General features: G+C 50.0%; 1 protein-coding gene across 1 annotated transcript in view; it reads left to right on the plus strand.

The window, feature by feature from the left end:
- Nucleotides 1–21126, plus strand: part of TBC1D2B (TBC1 domain family member 2B) — a 74680-nt gene extending 53554 nt beyond the window's left edge. The window contains exons 8-13 of the mRNA XM_066239758.1: nt 797–990; nt 3887–4381; nt 6833–6950; nt 11669–11854; nt 14804–14925; nt 18040–21126. Of these exons, the coding sequence (XP_066095855.1) occupies nt 797–990; nt 3887–4381; nt 6833–6950; nt 11669–11854; nt 14804–14925; nt 18040–18235 (1311 nt within the window). The 3' untranslated portion in view covers nt 18236–21126. The remainder of the gene's footprint in view (nt 1–796; nt 991–3886; nt 4382–6832; nt 6951–11668; nt 11855–14803; nt 14926–18039) is intronic.
- The last annotated feature ends 829 nt before the right edge of the window (nt 21127–21955 follow it).

The raw sequence follows: 21955 nt of genomic DNA on the forward strand, positions 1-21955 counted from the left end.
ATGTTGCTTCCTTTCACACATATAATGGAGTTTACAGAAAAAAATTAAATACAATTCCGAGCCCCCCAAATTAAGGTTATTTGAATTTTTGACTAATGCTATTGGGCTAGGTGAATCTGTATTTTCTCTGTAAAAGGGGGTGGTGAGAACAGTGCCTCCCCTGTGAGCCTGACAGGGCTGGTGTGAGGGTCAGACATGATTGTGGCTGCAAAGGGCATTGCGAAGTTTAAAGACATCACCAACACTGCAGTTATAGTCCAGTGAAATTCAGTGACAGTGTGTCAGCAACTGCTGTGTACCTGATCTGCCTCTGAAGTGATCCTCAGAGCACTTCCCACACCTCGTTCTGCATGCTTCCTAGGGGTGTATTTGATTTGCTTTATAAGGTGGCAGTTGAGAACTAGTCCTGAGTCATTGTCCTGAGAAGGTGTTGAGCACGGGGAGGCTGCTCATGACCCATGTGCCAAGTGGCACTCAGCTCAACCTCCATGATGGGCATGTGGCCTGGTTTCTGCAGCTCACCTCACCCCTGTCCAGAACTGATGCTTGTGTTGGCATCCAGAAGTCTTATTAGTAGCACCTCTTCTGTGCCAGACACCATCGAAGGAAGGGGAGCCCCTGGCAGGCCATTTTAAATGACTGGTGTGAGGGCATAAATTAGTCGCTTGCCTTTGATTTAGTGTCTCTGGCTTTTCCTAGTAGTTTTGGGCTTGTCATTGATTGATAGCCACGGTACCTAAGGTTTATTTTTTCTGCATCTCTGTCTGGATGGAGGTAACCACTACTTTCTTTGCAGTATTCCAGCCTGGAAGCCAAGCTCTGCCAGATAGAAAGTAAGTACCTGATCTTGCTCCAAGAAATGAAGACACCGGTTTGCTCAGAAGAACAGGGGCCAGCCCGGGATGTCATAGCCCAGCTGCTGGAGGATGCTTTGCAGGTGGAGGGCCCAGAGCAGCCAGAGCAAGCATTCGTGAAACCTCATCTTGTCAGGTAACAGGACCAGTGACTGGTGGTGGTGGTGGGAGTGGGAGTGACAGCAGCAGTGATTCACAGAGAGCTTTACATGACTGTCTCATTGGATGCTCATGACAAGTCCTGTCGTCATTAGAACAGATAATCTCATTACTCTTGCCAGAATAACCAAGTCACAGAGCTAGGACTCAGCCCGGATTTTTTTATTGCAGGACTTTCCTCCTGCGTTCCGTGCCAGCGTGAACAGTAGCCTTGATTCTGTTTCCAGTGCAACCTGACTGGTGGTTCAGAACTCACTGAGGGTCTGATACAAACCATGGACACACTTGCCCCCAAAATGCACTTGGATACACATACATATTATGTGTATTTTTCAGAAAATCAGGCTGTAAGCCTGTGATGGATCTTGGATTAAGAACCTTCATATTTGAGTTTCTGAAAAATAAGATTCGTGAAATGCTGGAGAGGAGCAATCTGCAGGTTCACTAGGTGCAAGTCCTCTGTTTCACTCCCTTGCTGTTCAGGGACAGACCCTGCAGCCCAATGCCAAGGCCCTACTCACGGAGGTTGCTGCCTCTCCCGCCCCACCTTGACCCTGGGCTGAGCCTGGCATCAGCTTGGCTTTGCCTTCTGTGTGCCGACAGCCCTGGCCTGCACTGCCTGAGCCACTCAGACTGTGGTTCAACATGTGCTGCCAGAATGTGGGCAACGCCATCGTTAAGCTCTCACTGAGTGCCAGGAGCTGTGTGAGGATCTTACACACAGGCTCGTATTTACTGCTCAGTGAGGGTGAGGGTGTTTTATCCTTAATTTACAGATGAAGAAGTTAGGGTTAGAGAGGTGACATAACTTTCCCAGGGTCACACAGCCCCAGAGTGGCAAGGACAGGAGGACCCCAGCCTGGGCGGCCACCCTGTACCACGTACTCCTGCTCTGTTCCTAGTGGACTCCTGTGTGGGCGTTCCAGCCAGCTGTTCTCGGGTGCTGTGTCTTCCTCCCCATGCGTTTGGGCTCTGACTGTGCTGTATGTCTTCATACGTTATGTAGACACAGAACAATGACTGTATATTGACTTATTTTAGCTTTCTATTATGGGAAATTGTAAACATATGAAGTAGTATATAGAATCTTACAAAAAACCCCATGTGCAAGTGTGACCAGCTTTAGCAATTTATGTTTGCCAATCCTGGTTCATCTCACTCTTCCCCTCACACAAAGTGATTTTTTTCTGGAATATTTTTAAGCAAATGCTAGATGTGTAATTTCATCTTTAAACACTTAATATGTATTTCCAACTGATGACACGTTTTAATACACTAACCCCACCACAGTCCTATCTTTTTGAGGCTTCTTTTAACAGTATTTTCTGAAATTGTCCAGGTACCCACGTGTCTAGTGTGTGTTGTTACTGCTCACATACCTTCATTGTGTGAGCACACCACATGTCTGTACTCCTTCCTCGGGTGGGCGTGTGGGATCATTCAATTTTCCTTATTACAAACCATGATGCAGTGACCATCATGTACGTGTGTCCACATGAGCACAGTGTGTGAAGGGCTTTTGTATTGGGTAACAGATTGTTGTACACTTAGTGGCTTAAAACCATCCATGTGAATCATCTTACAGTTCAGTAGGTCAGCAGTCAGCATGGGTCTCACAGGTGTCGGCAGGGCTGCACTACTTCTCAAGGTTCTAGGGGGCGGTTTGTGTCCTTGGTCATTCAAGCTGGCAGAATATAATTCTTCGCAATTGTGGGATCAGATCTCTATTCCCTTCCTGGCTGTCAGTTGTGGCCATTCCCAGGTCCTATAGCCACTCATGTCCCTTGGCTTGTGGCCCCTTCTTTCATCTTCAAGGCCAGACACAGATGGCCAGTGCCTCTCCTCACATCTCTGCTGCCTCTTCCATTGCTGCATCTCTCTAACTCTTCTGTTTTCTTCTACTTCCTAGGGCTCCTGTGATTGCCTTGGCCCACCAGGTAACCCAGGATAACCTCCTTATCTTAGGTTCTGTAACTAATCCCATCTGCCACATAATGTCGCATTTTCACAGGTTCCACAGATGAGGGCATGGATGTCTCTGCAGCCCATAGTGTGATTGACCACAGCCTACACCACTAATAGCTTATAAATGTTTTTCTCTCACCTGACCAGGTGGTGGCCCAGTGGATAGAGCATCAGCCTAGGACTCAAAGGACCCTGATTCGAAACCCTGAGATCACTGCCTGGAGTATGGGCTTATCCGGTTTGAGCATGGACTCACCAGCTTGAGTGTGGGGTCGCTGGCTTGAGTGTGGGATCTGACTTGAAGCCCAAGGTCGTTGGCTTGACTCCAAGGTTGCTGGCTTGAGCAAGGGATCACTTGCTCTGCTGGATTCCCCATTCAAGGCACATATGAGAAGCAATCAATGAACAACTAAGGTGCTGCAATGAAGAATTGATGCTTCTCATCTCTTTCCCTTCCTGTCTGTCCCTATCTATCCCTTCTCTGTCTCTCACTTAAAAAGAAAAAGTTTTTCTCCTTTGTCTTTTCACCTTTTAAAACGATACTTTTCAAACATAAAAGCTATGCAAATACCTGTGTGATACATAAACACACCCACACACACACCAAATGTATCAGCCTTGTTTTTGTGGTTTTGTATCCTCTGTGCTTTTCACATCTAGGGCTTTAAACCATGTAGAATTAATTTTTTTCTTCTATGGTATCAAGAAGAGATCTAATTTAATTTTTTTCCCTGTACAGATAACCAGTTGTCCTCACCCTGTTTATGGAGATGCTTATTTCCTCACGAGTTGAAATGCCTGGTTACATATCAAAGTGACCATTACATAAGAGCTAATTTCTAGGTTCTCTTTTTGGTCTTTTTGCCAAGTTTACATTGTTCAGTTTCCCCTGTTGTTTTTCTCCACAGTGAATATGATATTTATGGATTTAAGACTGTCCCAGAGGATGACGAGGAAGAGAAGTTGGTGGCCAAAGTCCGGGCATTGGACCTGAAGACTCTCTACCTCACAGAAAACCAGGAGGTTTCCACTGGGGTCAAGTGGGAAAACTATTTCGCGAGCACGATGAACCGGGAGATGATGTGCTCCCCAGAACTGAAGAACCTGATCCGGGCGGGCATTCCCCATGAGCACCGATCCAAGGTGTGGAAGTGGTGCGTGGACCTTCACACCAGGAAGTTCAAGGACAGCACTAAGCCCGGGTACTTCCAAACCCTGCTTCAGAAGGCGCTGGAGAAGCAAAACCCAGCCTCCAAGCAGATCGAGCTAGACCTGCTGCGGACTCTGCCCAATAACAAACATTACTCCTGCCCCACGTCGGAAGGCATACAGAAGTTACGCAACGTGCTGCTGGCCTTCTCCTGGCGAAACCCGGATATTGGCTACTGCCAGGGTCTGAACAGGTGGGTGCTTGCCCGCAGAATGCCCCCGTTTGCCGTTAAGATCATCTGTAGGCACCAGGCACTGCCGGAGAGCTGCCTCCCCTCCTGCTTAGCCAGGAAAAGCCAATATTTTATTAATGGAATAAGGAGCTACAGTAAGCCAGTTTTAATTACGCAATCTCCCCTATTCTAAAATAAGAGAAACAAACGTGTTTTCAGAGAATGTTAAGAACACCGAAGTCTAGTGCTCGCTTTGGCAGCACATATACTTAAAAAAAAAGAACGCCGAAGTCCAATTGATCTGAGACAACTAGGTTTCTCTTTCCTCATGGTTCTTATCACACTAGGGCTTTCATCAGAGTGTGACTTCATTCGTTTCTCATGCATGACGTGAAACCCGGTGGCCTTCCTGTGTGCCCAGGGTCTTTGTGAGTCAAGAGGTTGCCTAGGCAGTCCTCCAGCTGGTTGAAGCGTAGCCCTCGAAGAGCCTGAACTTGTTTTTGTTTGGACTTGAGTCTCTCCTTGTTTTCATAGAGGACTCTGAAAGTCTGTCCTCTTTTACTGACGCAGGCGACTCTGAGCTGAGCTGGGACCGGATGAGACCTCGGCAGGTACTGAGGTTTGCTGCCCGGGCAGCGGCCCCATCCCTGGACTCGATGAGTGCTGTGGCACTTTTTGTGCCGTGTCTGCTCCTTGTCTGTTTCTCTCATCACTGTCATTACAGTTGTCCATTTAGAGTCCTCTCTGTGTCATAAAAGTAGATGCCCCGGGTTATACATGGACGCAATGAGAATGTAGACATTCTGTGTGTTCTTCGGGAATTCCCCTGTAAGTCAACTGCATGAGCTGACATGGTGGCTGCTCACGGGCCTTTTTGACCTCCAGATAAGGGCTGCCTATTTGCATCTGAGATGAACGTGCTGCAGGAAGAAAGGTGTAACTGTAATGTTACTTGTTAAGACATGAAAGCAAGTAGTTTCCTGGAAGTCATTGCCTCTGTGGGGGTGAGGAGAGGGTGGCATCTCTGTGTTTTGCATGAAAAGGCACCTAGGCTGCCTATCTGCATCCTGTCCCCATTAGAGGAAAAGCCTGTAATAGAACACTGCCTGGTGAAGCCATCTTGTTTTGTTAAACTCACCTTATATATTCAGTCTAAACATTTCTGGAAGCTGGAAACCTGTGAAATGCAAGGGGTCTCGGTGAGGACAGAGCATGCCTGTTTGGGGATACAGTAACCCCAGCTATCTGGGAGGGTCAGAGAATCAGTTCTTCCACACACGTGATGTCTCAGAATATTGAAGCTTTCTCTCCACACCTCCATCCCCTGACCACCGCTCCTTCCCACTCATGCCTTCATCCACCTACCCCAGTTCTTTTATTTCTTCAGCCTTTTAATTTTAGATGAATTCATTATAATTTTTTTTTTTTTTTTTTTTTTTTTTTTTTTTTTTTTTTTACAGAGGCAGAGATAGACAGGGACAGACAGGAACAGAGAGAGATGAGAAGCATCAATCATCAGTTTCTCGTTGCGCATTGCGACTTCCTAGTTGTTCATTGATTGCTTTCTCACATGTGCCTTGACCGTGGGCCTTCAGCAGACCGAGCAACCCCTTGCTGGAGCCAGCGACCTTGGGTCCAAGCTGGCGAGCTCTTTGCTCAAGCCAGATGAGCCCGCGCGCGACCTCGGAGTCTCGAACCTGGGTACTTCCGCATCCCAGTCCGACGCTCTATCCACTGCGCCACTGCCTGGTCAGGCTCATTATAATTTAATTTAAGGAAACGAAAAGCAAAAACCGATTCTGAGAAGTGGCTTCGGGGGCTTTCCCGTGAGGGGTACACTGAAGCCTCATGTCACAGGCAGAGGTTCTGGACTGCAGACGTGGAGCGGGCACTTTCCGCTGCCGTATTCTTTCGTCCTGTGTCCTGAGTGCCGCTTGCTCAGAGCCACACCGGATGACTAAATAAGTAAACTCTTGAGTGGTGACAGCGTCAGTGGCTAGACCCAAGTCCCCATCGTGAATCTGTAGTAGTTGATGTGTGTGGCTGTCCCCTACCCCACGTGCTGACCCTTAGGGTCGGGTTTGAAGCCCCCTTTTAAGCAGAATGGCATCAGGAACGTTTTTTCAAACCATCATGTGTTCTTCGCCTCTCCCATCAGCTCTGGGTTTTTTGTGCATAAAAGGATCAGTTGGAACTTCTTGAACAATAAACTCAAAGAATTAGCTGCATTAGCAAAAATCTCATAATGAAAACTTTTTTTAAATGAGGCTGGTTGACAACTGGGAAACAATTTCATCATCTTTAAACAAAAAGCAAATTAAGGGGGAGGAAGTGTGGCATTGCTTCTCAGACTTGAAGAAATGCCTTGCTTGTTGACATGTACTTACTGTCATTTTTTGGAGAACTAGACAGCCACGCCGTGAGAGAGCGCGGCACATGCCAGCACTCAGCCTGTTCCCTGCTTGCTTGTAGGTTGGCGGCAGTGGCGCTCCTGTACCTTGAACAAGAGGACGCTTTCTGGTGCCTGGTTACCATAGTGGAAGTCTTCATGCCTCGAGACTATTACACAAAGACTCTTTTAGGATCCCAGGTATTTCTTAATGTATTGTGCTTCTGTCAGCAACTTGTAGAATTAGAGCAGAGAAGTGACCTGAACTGAACCTTGGTGGGGGAGGCTTTCTCTGCGTGGCTTCAGCCCTGACGACCCCTGAGTGAGGCGCACAGGCAGGGCCACGCTGGAGACGGGGCCGCTGTCCTGAGCAAGCGGGTATGGACCGGGCTTTCTAGCACCTGGTCCAGCAGGTTGTTAGATCCCAGTGAGAACTAGACCAGCTAGCCCTGCAGACCTGCTCTGCATGGTGACAGGTAAGCACTCTCGGCCCAGGGCCTAGTATGCCTGGCAGGCTGAGCCATGGTCCAGGGCCCTTGGGACCGTGCCTGCTCAGCTTCTCCAGGAGGCAGAGGCCAGGACATGAGTAGATGTGCCATAGATTCCTGGGGGAAACACCTGTGAAGGACCCAGGGAAGGAAGGAAGTGTGGGTGGAATGATCTCAGACTACTGTGCAGTTCTAGGAAAGTTTTGGCCAGGCTGGCGAGGAGTCCTCAGCCAAGGCCACCTATTGAAGGTGCAGGCATCTCAGGGACGGGCTGTGTCGCTGCTGCTGCAGTGCTCGCTCTGGGTTGAGAGCTGCCGGCAGGGTGGCTGTGAGCAAATGCAGTGATAGACCCAGAGGGAAGTGCTGAGCCATCAGCCTGGTCACCTTCCACAGCAGATCCGAGCAGCCAGTCCGTGTCCACCACACCTGGGGTGCGAGCCAGGGGACAGGATATGATGACATGGGCTGGGGAGCCCAGAGTTCTGTCTTGCTTGAGACAGCCCCTGTGGTTGAGGGTGTCATCGTCATGACCCTGCTTCCTGCTGGCAGCGCTTGTCACGTCTCTCACAGTCATGTCCTGCCTGAGAGCATGTCTGTCTCTCAACCACAGCTCTGCATTAGTCTATGCTCCACTGTGTCCTGTCCCCAAGTTTATGCCCTCCTCATGCTCCCTACCCCACTCAGCGTCCCAAGGGCTGAGTTGACAGGCTGCCTCCCATGTCCTGAGTTGGCTAGGGGATGAGGGGAGCGGGAGGTGTATTGAAAGCACTTCACCCTCTGCGTCAGGGGCACTGCCTGTCAGTGGCTGTGTCTCCTGAGTGTCAGGTCCCCCACACCAGTGGAGACCTTTGTGCTCTAACCTGGGGATCCTTTCTGTCTTTGCCTTGTGGCCACCTCCCCATCAGCTGTTTGGCTTCTCAGCGGTTGTCACCAGGATGGCCATCTCTCTGGTAAAGACCCCCTGTTGTAAATATCTAGAGTGGCCTCTGAGTTTCACTTTCTAGTTGCATCTCTGCCATTGGTCAGGAGCTGGGCTGAGGGTCCCATGGCTGACCACAGCTAGGCCCTCCCTCCTGTGAGCTGTGGAGGTTGGCCACCTCACTTACCGTCCCTGTGCCTCAGTTTCCTCATCTGTAAGATGAGCATCATACTCCCTTCATAAGAGTGTTTGAGATTGAATTCTGATGATATATTAAAAGAGTTTAATGCTGCCCTGGCCGATTGGCTCAGCGGTAGAGTGTCAGCCCGGCGTGTGGAAGTCCCAGGTTCGATTCCTGGTCAGGCACACAGGAGAAGCGCCCATCTTCTTTACCCTTCCCTCTGTCCTTCCTCTCTCTCTCTTCCCCTCCCGCAGCCAAGGCTCAATTGGAGCAAAGTTGGCCCGGGTTCTGAGGACGGCTCCATGGCCCCTGCCTCAGGCACTAGAATGGCTCTGGCTGCAATGGAACAATGCCCCAGATGGGCAGAGTATCACCCCCTAGTGGGCATGCTGGGTGGGTCCTGATCTGGCACATGTGGGAGTCTGTCTGACTGCCTCCCCGCTTTTAACTTTGGAAAAATACCCCCCCCCAAAAAAAGAGTTAATGCTGAGAACATTCTCAGAACTCAATAAAATTATTATTAAATTGTTATTATAGGCAACAGGGGAAGGCCTGTTTTAAGTGTATATTTAAGATAAAATCTGCATCACATTGTCTCACAAATACACATGTAAACTCTAAGGAGATGTCTTCTCTTGACTATAAAAGTAAAGGTCTCAATAAAGAGAAGTTTCTTAAGATAGAAAGATATTAAGAAAGTGAGAAACACCTGTTACCCTACCAGCTATAGCATAGTAGTTAGCATTTTGATATATTTCCCATTTTCTTTCTTTTTTTTTAACCCGGGTTGGTTTCCATTATAGCCCAAGCATTCTCCTGTGTTATACATATTTTGTAATCATCCTGGTCAGTGGCTATGATATTCCTTCAGCGTGTGCCTGTTATGTATTTGACCATTCTCCTATGATGGATATTTCACTACACTGCTCCTAAATGGGGGCAGCCTTGTGTGTGTGTGTGTGTGTATGTGTGTGTGTGCACACGCGCGCACTCTGCCCCCCCCCCCCCCGTTCTGTGCTTACAAATCCCTGTCAAATGCCTGCTGCCAGGACCCAGTGCACAGCCCGCTCCCCTGCTGCTGCAGTTCAGACATTTCCCATCTGTTCTATCTGTTGACTGTACATGGTGGTCTGGGACCTTGCTAGGTGCTGAGGACACAGAGATGAATGATAGAGTCATTCCACATCCTCCTAAGCCCAGATTGGGAGGGGGATGAACAGAGGCCCGAGCAAGCAGTCCCTGGCCAGCTCTTACGCACCCAGCCCTCTGCCAAGCACCAGGCAGCCTTATGAGTGACACATCATCTGCCACCTGGCTGGGAGGAGAGACATGTGCATGTGTCCTCTCCCACTTAAGGCCAGCTTGTAAGTCCCTTCCTGTAAGGCGTCCTTAGCCCTGACCCTCCAGGCAGAATGAATCATGTGGCCATCACTTGGTCCTGAGATCAACTGCCCTTCTACCTTGCCAACCTAACATAACAGCCCCCCTCTTTTTTTTTTTTTTTTTTTTTTAGTGAGAGAAGGAGAGGGACAGGCAGACAAGAAGGGAGAGAGATGAGAAGCATCAACTCATAGTTGTGGCACTTTAGTTGTTCATTGATTGCTTTCTCATGTGTGTCTTGACTGGCGGTCTCCAGCCAAGCCAATGATCCCTTGCTCAAACCAGCGACCTTGGGCTTCAAGCCAGCAATTTGGGTCACGACTAGGATCCCGTGCTCAAGCCAGCAACCTCGGGGTTTTGAACCTGAGTCCTCAGCGTCCCAGATTGACACTCTATCCACTGCGCCATTGCCTGGTTGGGTGCTTACATCCCTTAAAGGCAGCTGCTGGTCCCTATCACCTGTCATCATCAGTACTGGCCAGTGCCAGGCATGAAGCAGTGCAGATATGTCATTGTTATTTGAATGTCGAGGGACAGAATAACACCGGCAGATAAGAAGCACCATCACTATGCCTGGCCTGTGGTGGCACAGTAGATAAGAGTATCTACCTGGAACACTGAGGTCACTGGTTCAAAACCCTGGGCTTGCTTGGTCAAGGCACAAACGACAAGCAATCAATGAACAACGAAAGTGAAACAACTTTGAGGTGATGCTTCTCGTTTCTCCCCTCTCTCTCTCCTCCCTCTGTAAAATCAATAATTTATTTTTTTCGAAGTTAGAAGTGGGGAGGCACTCAAACAGACTCCCGTATGCGCCTGACCAAGATCCACCTGGCATGCCCCCCAGGGGGCAATGCTCTGCCCATCTGGGGCATTGCTCTGCTGCAATTGGAGCCATTCTAGTGCCTGAGACGAAGGCCATGGAGCCATCCTCAGTGCCCGGGCCAACTTTGCTCCAATGGAGCCTTGGCTGCGGGAGGGGAAGAGAGAGACAGAGAGGAGGAGAGGACGAGGGATGGAGAAGCAGATGGGCACTTCTCCTGTGTGCCCTGGCCGGGAATCAAACCCGGGACTCCTGCACGCCAGGCCAACGCTCTACCGCTGAGCCAACTGGCCAGGACCAATCAATGAAATATTTTTTTAAAAAGAGGCACTATCGCCTGACCAGGAGGTGGCACAGTGGATAGAGCGTCAGACTGGGATGTGGAAGGACCCAGGTTCGAGACCCCGAGGTCGCCAGCTTGAGCATGGGCTCATCTGGCTTGAGCAAAAAGCTCACCAGCTTGGACCCAGGGTCGCTGGCTCCAGCAAGGGGTTACTCGGTCTGCTAAAGGCCCGCGGTCAAGGCACATATGAGAAAGTAATCAGTGAACAACTAAGAAGTTGCAATGTGCAATGAAAAACTAATGATTGATGCTTCTCATCTCTCTGTTCCTGTCTGTCTATCCCTCTCTCTGACTCTCTCTGTCTCTGGAGGAAAAAAAAAAAAAAAAAAGCACTATCACTAGCCGGCCTTCCAGGGGGACTGGCCACACAGCTAGTAAGTGGAAGACTGAGATTCAAACTCTGACTCTAGAGCCCTTGCTGCCTTCACCGCCCTGTTGGGTGGACATGGTGATGTCCCATTTGCTCTTCAGCGGTTAGGTCTGCAGTCCTTTGAAGCAGCATCTCCTGTACTCCCACGGGGATTGGCAAGACTGACTGTTCCGCTGGCTCCTGCAGCGTCTGCTGTCATAGGGCATATTGGGTACAGGAGTGGTCTTCAGGCCATTGCCCACCCCCTTGCCTTGGCCTGTGGAAAGGGTGACAGGCCACAGGCACTCAGTGGCACCTGCAATCCGCCCAGGGCCGAGCCCAGTGTACACCTGGACCATTGTCCATGCCCTGGGCCTCAGATTGCCTGCTCAATGCTGTGGTGGACCCATGTCTCTGCCCTCTGTTCTCTATGTAGGTGGACCAGCGGGTGTTCAGAGACCTCATGAATGAGAAGCTGCCGCGACTACACACCCACTTCGAACAGTACAAAGTGGACTACACCCTCATTACGTTCAACTGGTTTCTGGTGGTGTTTGTGGACAGTGTTGTCAGTGACATCCTCTTCAAAATATGGGACTCTTTCCTGTATGAGGGACCAAAGGTGGGTCTGCTCTCTGAGTGACTGTGTGGGCAGCGTCAGTAGTGGCAGAGTGGCTGGCTCACCTGGGACATGTGAGGGGTACCCTGGGTCAGAGCCTTCTCAGCACGGTGTGCCAGTGGAGGGGGGGCTGGGGTCACAGGAAACAGCATTCATTTGCTTGTTTGTCTGAAACATTTAGCGCCCTTGTCCTATGCATGGGGACTCTGATGGTTTTCAGGCTGAGACTCACCGTGTCAAACTGACAGTGGTGTTGTCTCCATTATGTGAATGAGAAGGTTGAGGCCAAGAGATAAGTATGCAGATTATCAGGGGGCAAACTCAGGGGGTCTACTTTAGACCCTTATGGCCACAAGCCCCCCACCCAGTCTGTTGTATGTTTTTTGTAACCTGTGTGTGTGTGTGTGTGTGTGTGTGTGTGTGTGTGTGTGTGTGTGTGTGACAGAGACAGAGACAAAGAGAGGGACAAATAGAGACAGACAGGAAGGGAGAGAGATGAGAAATATCAATTCTTTGTTGCAGCACCTTAGTTGTTTTTTTATTACTTTCTCATATGTGCCTTGACCAGGGGGCTACAGCAGACTGAGTGACCCCTTGTTCAAGCCAGCGACTCTGGGCTCAAGCTGGTGAGCCTTGCTCAAACCAGGTGAGCCTGCGCTCAAGCTGATGACCTTGGGGTTTCGAACCTGGGTCCTCCACGTCCCAGTCCGATGCTCTTATCCACTGCGCCACTGCCTAGTCAGGCTATAACTTTTTTTTTTTCAGTGAGAGGAGGGGAGGCAGAGACAGACTCCCATATGCACCCTGACCAGGATACACCCAGCAAGCCCACTAGGGGGCAATGCTCTGCTCATCTGGGGCATTGCTTTGCTGCTCAGCAACTGAGTTCTTCTTAGCGCCTGAGGCGGAGGCCATGGAGCCATTCTCAGCGCCTAGGGCCAATTTGCTCCAATTGAGCCATGGCTGCAGGAATTGGGGGGGGAGTGAGAGGGAGGAGGGGTGGAGAAGCATATGGATGCTTCTCCTGTGTGCCCTGAGCAGGAATTGAACCCAGGACATCTATATACTGGGCCAGTGCTCTACCACGGAGCCAACTGGCCAGGGCCATAACTTTTTATAAATTTTTAAAATTGGTTTTAGAGAGATAAAGAGGAAAAAAACATTGATTTGTTGTTTCACTTATTTATGCCTTCATTGGTTGTTTCTTGTACATGTCCTGACCCAGGATTGAACCCACAACCTTGGTGTATCAGGATGACACTTTATCTGAGCCACCTGGCTAGGGCCCAGTCTATTGCATGTTTTTAAAAATCAGTTTTTAAGTTAGTAAATGATGAACTCAAGTCATAACTCATAGTTTGTAGTAGAAAGGAGATCTTATAACTAAAGGAATGTGGTAGGGAGGAGATCTCTCCACCCCCAGTCTTCTAGTCTCTCTTCTTGATTTATTACATATCCTTCTCAAGATATTTTATGTATATTTAAAATATAGGTTTTTTTTAACTTAATATATCTTGGAGATAGTTCCATATCAGGCCATATAGATCAGGCTCTTTTTTTTTTCTTTAACTCTGCACAATATTTCCTTGTACAGATGACCTAGAAATATGTGTAACTGTCCTTTATGATGTCTTTCCACACATCTGTGGGCTTAGTCCTGGAAGTGGAAGTACTGGGTCAAGGGTAAACCTGTCTGTAGTTTTCATAGATAATGCCAAATTGCCCTTAAAGTGCCTTACCGATTTATAGTCCCACCAGCAAGGTGTGTGTGTCCTCCTGACACTCTGTCCTACAGGACTTGAGTCTGTCACCATGAAAAAGAATTCTCAACCAGGACCTCTACAGTGTTTGCGATTATGGCCATTGCTAGGAATGTCAACAGAAAGATAGCATATTTAAATGCTGCAAATACTGCTTTCTAGATAAGAGGAAGTGCAGGTTGGACAGGCCAGCCAAGGTGTTGGGTGTGGGCAGTTAAGACTCCAATCCCGCCTGACCAGGCAGTAACGCAGTGGAGAGAGCATTGGACTGGGACGTGGAGGACCCAGGTTCAAGACCCCGTGGTCGCCAGCTTGAGCGCAGGCTCATCTGTTTTGAGCAAAGCTCACCAGCTTGAACCCAAGGTCGCTGGCTCGAGCAAGGAGTTACTTGTTCTGCTGTAGCCCCCGGTCAAGGCACATATGAGAAGACAATCAATGAACAACTAAGGTGCCTCAATGAAGAATTGATGCTTCTTGCCTGACCTGTGGTGGCGCAGTGGATAAAGCGTCGACCTGGAAATGCTGAGGTTGCCGGTTCGAAACCCTGGGCTTGCCTTGACACAACACATATGGGAGTTGATGCTTCCAGCTCCTCCTCCCTGTCTCTCTCTCCTCTCTCTCTCTCTCTGCCTCTCTCTCTCCTCTCTAAAATGAATAAATAAAATAAAAATAAAAAAAAAAAGAATTGGTGCTTCTCATCTCTCTCTCCCTTTCTGTCTGTCTGTCCTTATCTGTCCTTCTGTCTGACTCTCTCTCTCTCTCTCTCTCTCTCTCTCACACACACACACACACACACACACACACACACACACACATTCTCTTTTACTGTTTTCAAAAGTCAGACCCTAGTTTCACTAGTTGAAATAAAACTGCATGGAGGTGTTGAGCTTTCTAAGAGTTTCAGAATCAATCCTGGTTTTGATTTTATTTAAAAATGATTTCCAGTTGTTTATACCTTTTTAACTATAAGTGTTAGTTGAATATGGAAAGATTCCACAAAGGTTCTGCTCCCCAAGGACATTTGGTTTGGGCTGGAGAGTTGTTGCAAACCATCAGTGACTATTTTTCTGTAAAGAGGGCCCTGCCCCCACCATTGGGAATATACCTCAGTTGCATGGCTTACCCAGGTCCTGGGATGCCTGTCCACCCTGGGTAGGCATCTCGGCATACAGAGCCCCTGTCCTTTCCACAGGTCATCTTCCGTTTTGCCCTGGCACTTTTCAAATATAAGGAAGAGGAGATCCTGAAACTGCAAGATTCAATGTCCATATTCAAGTATCTTCGATACTTCACTCGCACAATTCTTGATGCTAGGTGAGTACTTAGGAGAATTTCTAGACGTCCAGGGCAGTGGGGACCCTGACCTCTGCTCCCCTGAGAATGCCCTGTCCTTGCCGTCTCAGACTCAGTCCTCCCCAGGTTGGCAGAGGAAAGATGGTTTTATCCTCTATCCAACAAACCTAAGTCCCAGCAACAGGTGGATTTGTGTAGAAGGCATTGACTGAGTGTTGACAATGGGGCAGACCCTCTTCCTGGCATCAAGGGTGACAGATGACAGCCTTGTCCTTGCAGAACTTGTGGGAGCAGGGGGTGCTCAGTGCTGTGATGGAGGAAGCCAGACCAGGGCCAGGCATGTACAGAGTGACCTGGGCTGGAAAGTGGCAGCTCAGGAGCCGGCACAGATGTGGAAACTGTGTGGGGAACTGTGACATGGTTTGGCCAGGCTGGAGTCCGTGTGTCAGGGATTACGGTTGGGCCAGAGCAGTGCAGGGCTCTTACAGCCTTTGTAGACTCTGCCTGGGACTTTGTGCTTCTCCCTAAGAATGTTTGTGTCACTTCAGGGTAGACAGTGAGGGACCTGTCAGGTTGGAGCGGGACTGGCTGATCTGGGAGACCAGGGGGTCCAAGTGAGAGGTGGTGGCCTGGAGTGAGGTGCCCCCAGACGTGGGAAAGGAGGGGAAGATCAAAGAGAGTGGAAGACCCCTGGCGCTCTGGCCCGGGCAGGTCAGTGTTCGGGAATTGTTTTACCCTCTCTAACCACACAGTTGTTGCCTGTTTGGGCCCCCTTTTGTTCGTATGTCCCCCGAACCACAGCTGGTGGCTGTTCTGGCCCTGGCAACTGATGGCCCTGTTCCCTAGCTATGTTCTGTGGACCTGCTGCTGAAAACGACATCTCTCTGAACCACTGAATCGCTGAGGTCATGTCAACATCCACCAGTTTTAGCTTCTCTTATTTGGGAAGTAGGTTTTGTGTTTGTGTTTATTTTTGTTTTTGTTTTTAGAAGAGGTGTGGGTTGGGGGGATAAATATGGATTTCTTGTTCCACTTATATATATATGCATTCACTGGTTGATTCTGGTAAATGTTTGCCTGTGAAAGGTTGATTCTGTATCCTGGGTGGACCTCGAGACTATTAGTTTCACATGGTGTCAGGATTACAGGATGGCATTCGATGAACTTCACTGCAACAGCTTATGGGTGTGGACAGCATTTTGGTTCCAAAGACCCACCTGCTTGGCCCAGACAGCCTTGTGCAGATCACTGATACTCTAGGGCAGTGGTCCCCAACCCCTGGGCCGCGGACTGGTACCGGTCCGTGGGCCATTTCGTACTGATCTACAGAGAAAGAATAAGTAACTTACATTATTTCCATTTTATTTATATTTAAGTCTGAACAATGTTTTATTTTTTTTAAATGACCAGATTCCCTCTGTTACATTCATCTAAGACTCACTCTTGACACTTGTCTCAGTTACGTGATACATTTATCCGTCCCACCCTAAAGGCTGGTCCGTGAAAATATTTTAAGACATTAAACCGGCCCGTGGCCCAAAAAAGGTTGGGGACCACTGCTCTAAGGGTAGAGGATGAGGACAGAGCCTGCCCACCCACCCACCTGCTGACCAGCCTCTCTGCGGAAACCACAGGCGGCAAACCTGTGCCCGCAGCGCCATCTTGTGGGGAGCTCGGGGTGCGGCGGCTTTTCTACCAGTTCACTTCAGAAGACAGGTTCTGTCGCACAGTTTTTAGTTCTACAAAACATATGGCGGGCCTGACCAGGCGGTGGTGCAGTGTATAGAGCGTCGGACTGGGATATGGAGGACCCAAGTTCAAGACCTGGAGGTCGCCAGCTTGAACACTGGCATATCTGGTTTGAGCAAGGCTCACCAGCTTAAGCCCAAGGTCGCTGGCTCGAGCAAGGGATCACTCGGTTTGCTGTAGCCCTCCGGTCAAGGCACATATGAGAAAGCAATCAATGAACAACTAAGGAGCAGCAACGAAGAATTGATATTTCTCATCTCTCCCTTTCTGTCTGTCTTTCCCTATCTGTCCCTCTCTCTGACTCTCTGTCTCTGCCACACACAAAAAAAAAAGAAAGAAAAATAAAATTGAAAAATTAAAATAAAAATAAAAAAACATAGCGGGAATTCTGCATCAGAAGTGTCCAGAGGATGCTGGGTTAAACCAAATCAACTCATGTCTGAATCAGGATTTCTGGAGCCTTCTAATTAGCACCCAGGGCACTTTCTCATCTTTGGACTGGACCCTCCAGGCAGAGGCAGAGGTGTGTGGCTTCCTGTTGTGTCTTGGGCAAACCAGGTCCTCGTTGACCAGTTGCCCTGGAAGCAGGAGTAAGTGTCTTGTTTTCAACAGAGACTTAGGAGGTGTTGGGGACTTTTCTGTTTTATTGCATCCTTTCTTGGGCTCTGTATGTGTATCAGGGGCCTTTGATCTCTGCAGAATGGGGGGAGGGGCGAAGGAGCTCCCTTACTGTTGGAAGATCCGGTTTCTGTTGTGACCCCCCGAGACTCGTGTCTGGTTAGTGCTGGGAATTCCCAGCAGACCTCGGGGCTTGTTTATATCTGTTTTCACTAAACCACTGGCCAGTGGTTAGGGGCAGGTTACCATGGTTTTAACATGTCTCTTGTAGATTGGTGCCTTGACCTGTGACACCCATTAAGTGCACATTCTCCATAGACTGTCTCGATGCTTGTCACCCTGGTGAAGGGTCTGACAGCTGTCACCGGGTTTGCTCAGGCACCCATTGGACCCTTCCAGACAGTCCTGAGCCAGTCCTGCTGCTGGTTCCAAGGACTGGACTCAGGTGTTACCACTGAGCAAGTGCCAGTGCTGTCCTAGTGCCCTTGGGTAGCAAGTGTGGTGATCCCACACCCCCGTTTTACCTCAGCATACACATGAGGAATTGACCACAAAGGGGATTGACACCGTGAGTGTGGGGAGAAGCAGCTGTCTGATCCAGCCATTGTTCAGGGGCTGCCCCTGTAGCCGCTGCATAAGGAGGACTGGCCTCTGGGTGCCTCATCTACGTCAGGGCCTATGGTGTCTGGATCCACTCCCTGCATCCCCAGGTCTCCATGTATGAGCATCCCCTGAGCCCCGCTGACGCTCTGCCCTGTGTCCCACTAGGAAGCTGATCGGTATCTCCTTTGGGGACCTGAACCCATTCCCCCTGCGCCAGATCCGCAACCGGCGCACCTACCACTTGGAGAAGGTGCGGCTGGAGCTGACGGAGCTGGAGGCCATCCGAGAGGACTTCTTGCGTGAACGGGACACCAGTCCTGACAAAGGCGAGCTGGTCAGTGACGAGGAGGAGGACACCTGAGTGGCCCCCGCCCTGGGATGCTGCTCTTCTTGCCTTCACAACCAAAGTGTGCCAGAGGGTGAGCTGCAAGTTACAAACCCAGAATGTAACGCCGTGGTCTCTGGAAATCTGCTGGGCAGCTGTCCAGAGCCACACTGCAGTCTCTCATTTCCCCTCGGCCGGGGTCTCATCTGTTTACAGCCATCTGTCCACCGTGCATTTGGTCCCACGTGTCTCATCACACGTTCCAGCTGATGGGTGCATGGCCCGGTCCTCCAGTCAGCTGCTCTCCAGGCCTGTTTACAGCGCTGGTCAGCTGTGTTGGGGTCTGTGCCCTTAGAAAGCCTCCGTGGGCTGCAGGCTGCCTTGGGTGTTGCAGCTCCTGTACACAGTGGGAACGGTCACACTGTGGAGAACGCCCGTATGCTCACGGACTCGTAGGCCACAGTGTGGCTGCCTCAGAGGCATAAGGTCAGTGTGGAAAAAGTGGCTTCCTTAGAAAATCAAACACATCCCGTGTTCTGAACAGCCCCTAGAGATTGCACAAACCTGCTGGTGGCTTCATGCTGCTAGCGGTGCCTTATTTCTGGAATACTTGTGCCCTTTTAACCTTTCAAGTGTGGCTCCTGAGCTGCTTGGGGTGGGGGTTGGGGCGGCAAGCACCACACTCACCCCTCACCGGCCCCTGCTACAGGTCGGAGCAGCACCACGAGTTCCTACAGGAGGCTGGCTGTTCATTTGAGCGATGACTTAGGATCATTTTCCACATACAGGTGGGATGAGATTCCAGGGAAATGGGCTCATCGTCTTGCAATACAGGCCCATCCCTGGGCAGCCTTGCTCAAGGGGGTGCAGGAAGCTCTTCTGGGGGTTTTGTAAGGTAAGGGTGCCCCTGCTGAGTGAACGCTGGGCAGCCAAAAACTGTAGCTTCCTTGGGAACAGTCGGCACATCCGGTCTGCCTGACGGGGCCACCAGTGCCGGCGCTGGACGTGCTCTTGCTTGGGGCCAGGACCTCGGCGAGCCCTCTAGATGTGTGCCCTCCCCACTGCGGCCCAGAGGCTCCTGTCCTGTCCTGGGCCACACTGTGGGGTTGCACAGCCTTCAGCCTGTCAGGCTGTTCTGGAATTCTGGAGACCCTAAGCGCCACCTTTTTGAAGCCTGGGAAAGAGGCTTTGCACAAGGAAGGTGGTTCTGCTTAATCCCTCTGTGGACCATCCCTGCTGTGCAGATGTGAGAGAATGCTTTCTGGCACATCATTATTCAAATGGGAAAGAAGCTGTTTTAAATGGAATTTTTCACACTACCCAGAAGAAACTGGAAGTAATGTTAGTCGCTATCCACTAAACACACTCAGACTGAGAGTTGAATGGCTGTAATTTGAAGATGTGCTTTTTTCATAAGTATGGCTCTTGTTTGTGACAGTCGGCCTCCCAGCAGCCATTGTGGTTTACCAGACTGAGCTCAGCCTCTGTCTTGGCTTAAACTGGTTCATTAGATTTTCCACTGTGTAAAGAGAACTGGTCTCTATATTTAGACAAAAGCCTTTGTCTCTTTTCAGGTATCAGAAATGTGTTTTTCATTGTCTTGGTCTCTGGGAGCAGGTGCTTGAGGCCCAGCTTCTCCAGGAAGTCGCCTTGCAAGTCAGGTCCTGAGAGGAGGCTGGTAGAGCAGCCTCGCTGCCCTCTGAAGCCCTTGCCTCCTCCCAGGACCAGGGGCCGCTGGAGAGCCCGGCTCCCCCGCCCGCAGCGCTGTTGGCCTGGGGGTGCAGTGGGAACGAGGGGGCTCCCTGGGTCAGTCACTGACTTCATCGTCTAAATTCATTCTCTCCCGGAACTACCTGTCCTGGGGTGAAAACACCGCCTTTAGGAATAAGCTTGTTTTGTCCATTTTGCCCTGAAGAGGCACATCTTAAAAGCACCTGAATGGAGCCTAGTGCCTGCAGGTGGCTGGAGCCGATATTTCAGCCCTTCCCCAAGCACAGTGGTGTGTCATCCTCAGAGGCCGGACAGTGGACATGAGAACAAAGCTGGTGGAGAAAAGGGCCGGGAGCTTCTTGGAAGGTCTTCTCTGTGGGCATGCTGCCTGATTCCAGACTGGGAACCCAGGGCTGACTCCTTCCTCCACAACTGTAGGGTCCAGTCCCACTATTTTGAGCCAACACTTTCTTCTGGTGCCACTTGGAAAGAGTTGTTCGACACCCAGGCTGGGTGGCCTCCGGCTGGCCTGCCCAGATGCGCCTGCCGTGCCGGGAAGCCCACCTCACACTGTTGGGAAGTGCCTGCTTTACATTGTGGGCTTCTGTATTCTGGGGGTTGAACATCTGTTAATACTTTTATATATTTCACTACAGTTTATATTTTTATAGCCTATTTTTTATCAAGGTTTTTTAAGACCTCATCTATTTTATATAACACGTTCCTCTGTGTGCACGACTTCCTTGTGTGTATTTATGCAAACCTGAACCTCCTGCGTTGCTCTCCACTCTGGGCCACCTTTGACCTCCAGCCTCAACCATCATGGACCTTCACTTATGCACGGCCCCCTTCTCACCCAAGGTAGCGTCCAGCGCTGCTTGTAGTCATGCTGACAATTGTCCTACAGCAGCCTAGACTGTGGTTGATGGGGGCGATTCTGGTTTCAACTACATTATATCGATATAAGAAGTATTCTAGGCAAATAGCCATTTCATTAAACGAAATGCTTGTATTGCACAATTCCCTGCCCCTTGTGTGTGGGCAGCTGGGCCTGCAGGGGCATCCTTGCAGGGGGAGGCTGGATGCTGATGCTGGAGGACTCAGAGGCACTGCCAGCTGACTCTTGCCTTTTATGTCACAGCAGCTCCCATACTTATCTTCAAGTTCAACTTTGGAATTGTCACATTAAAAGGTAAAATAAACTAATTTGTATAACATTCTTTTTTTTTTCAGAGACAGAGTTTAGAGAGAGGGATAGATAGGGACAGACAGACAAGAATGGAGAGAGATGAGAAGCATCAATCATCAGTTTTTCATTGTGACACCTTAGTTGTTCATTGATTGCTTTCTCATATGTGCCTTGACCGCGGGCCTTCAGCAGACTGAGCAACCCCTTGCTTGAGCTAGCGACCTTGGGTTCAAGCCGGTGAGTTGTTTTTTTTTTTTTGCTCAAACCAGATGAGCTCGTGCTCAAGCTGGTGACCTTGGGGTCTCGAACCTGGGTCTTCCGCATCCCAGTCTGACACTCTATCCACTGTGCCACCACCTGGTAAAGCTGAATAACATTCTGACATGAAATACAGTTATGGTCACTTGTAAGGGACTCAGCCCCAAGGGTGGGGAGGGGAGCAGGGCCATGAGGGCCTTTCCAACATGCCAGGTGGGTATTTCTGGGTCCCTCCCCTGAGTTCACTCTGGGGTGGATAAGACAGGATGCCTTTGTCAGCAGTGGCAGCCCTGAGCAGCCCTAAAAGCTGCAGATGAAGGCTGGAGCCATGGGCAGGGGGCTCTGCAGGGGCCTGGGCCTCAACCAGGAGCCAGAAGATTAAGCAGCTCCCAGCCATGAGTGGTAGGCACCCCTCCTCCCATCAGCTGTGACATGCTGCCTGAGTCTTGGGTTTACCTCCTGCCTGGGATTATGGCTCAGGTCCAGGTGCCACTCTGGATACCATCCCCCACCCACCCAGCCCTGGCCAGTGGCTCAGTGGATAGAGCATCAGCCTGGTGTATGGATGTCCTGGATTTGATTCCCAGTCAGCACACACA

The sequence above is a fragment of the Saccopteryx bilineata genome, chromosome 7 (genome assembly GCF_036850765.1).
Source record: "Saccopteryx bilineata isolate mSacBil1 chromosome 7, mSacBil1_pri_phased_curated, whole genome shotgun sequence".
Taxonomy (NCBI): Eukaryota; Metazoa; Chordata; class Mammalia; order Chiroptera; family Emballonuridae; genus Saccopteryx; species Saccopteryx bilineata.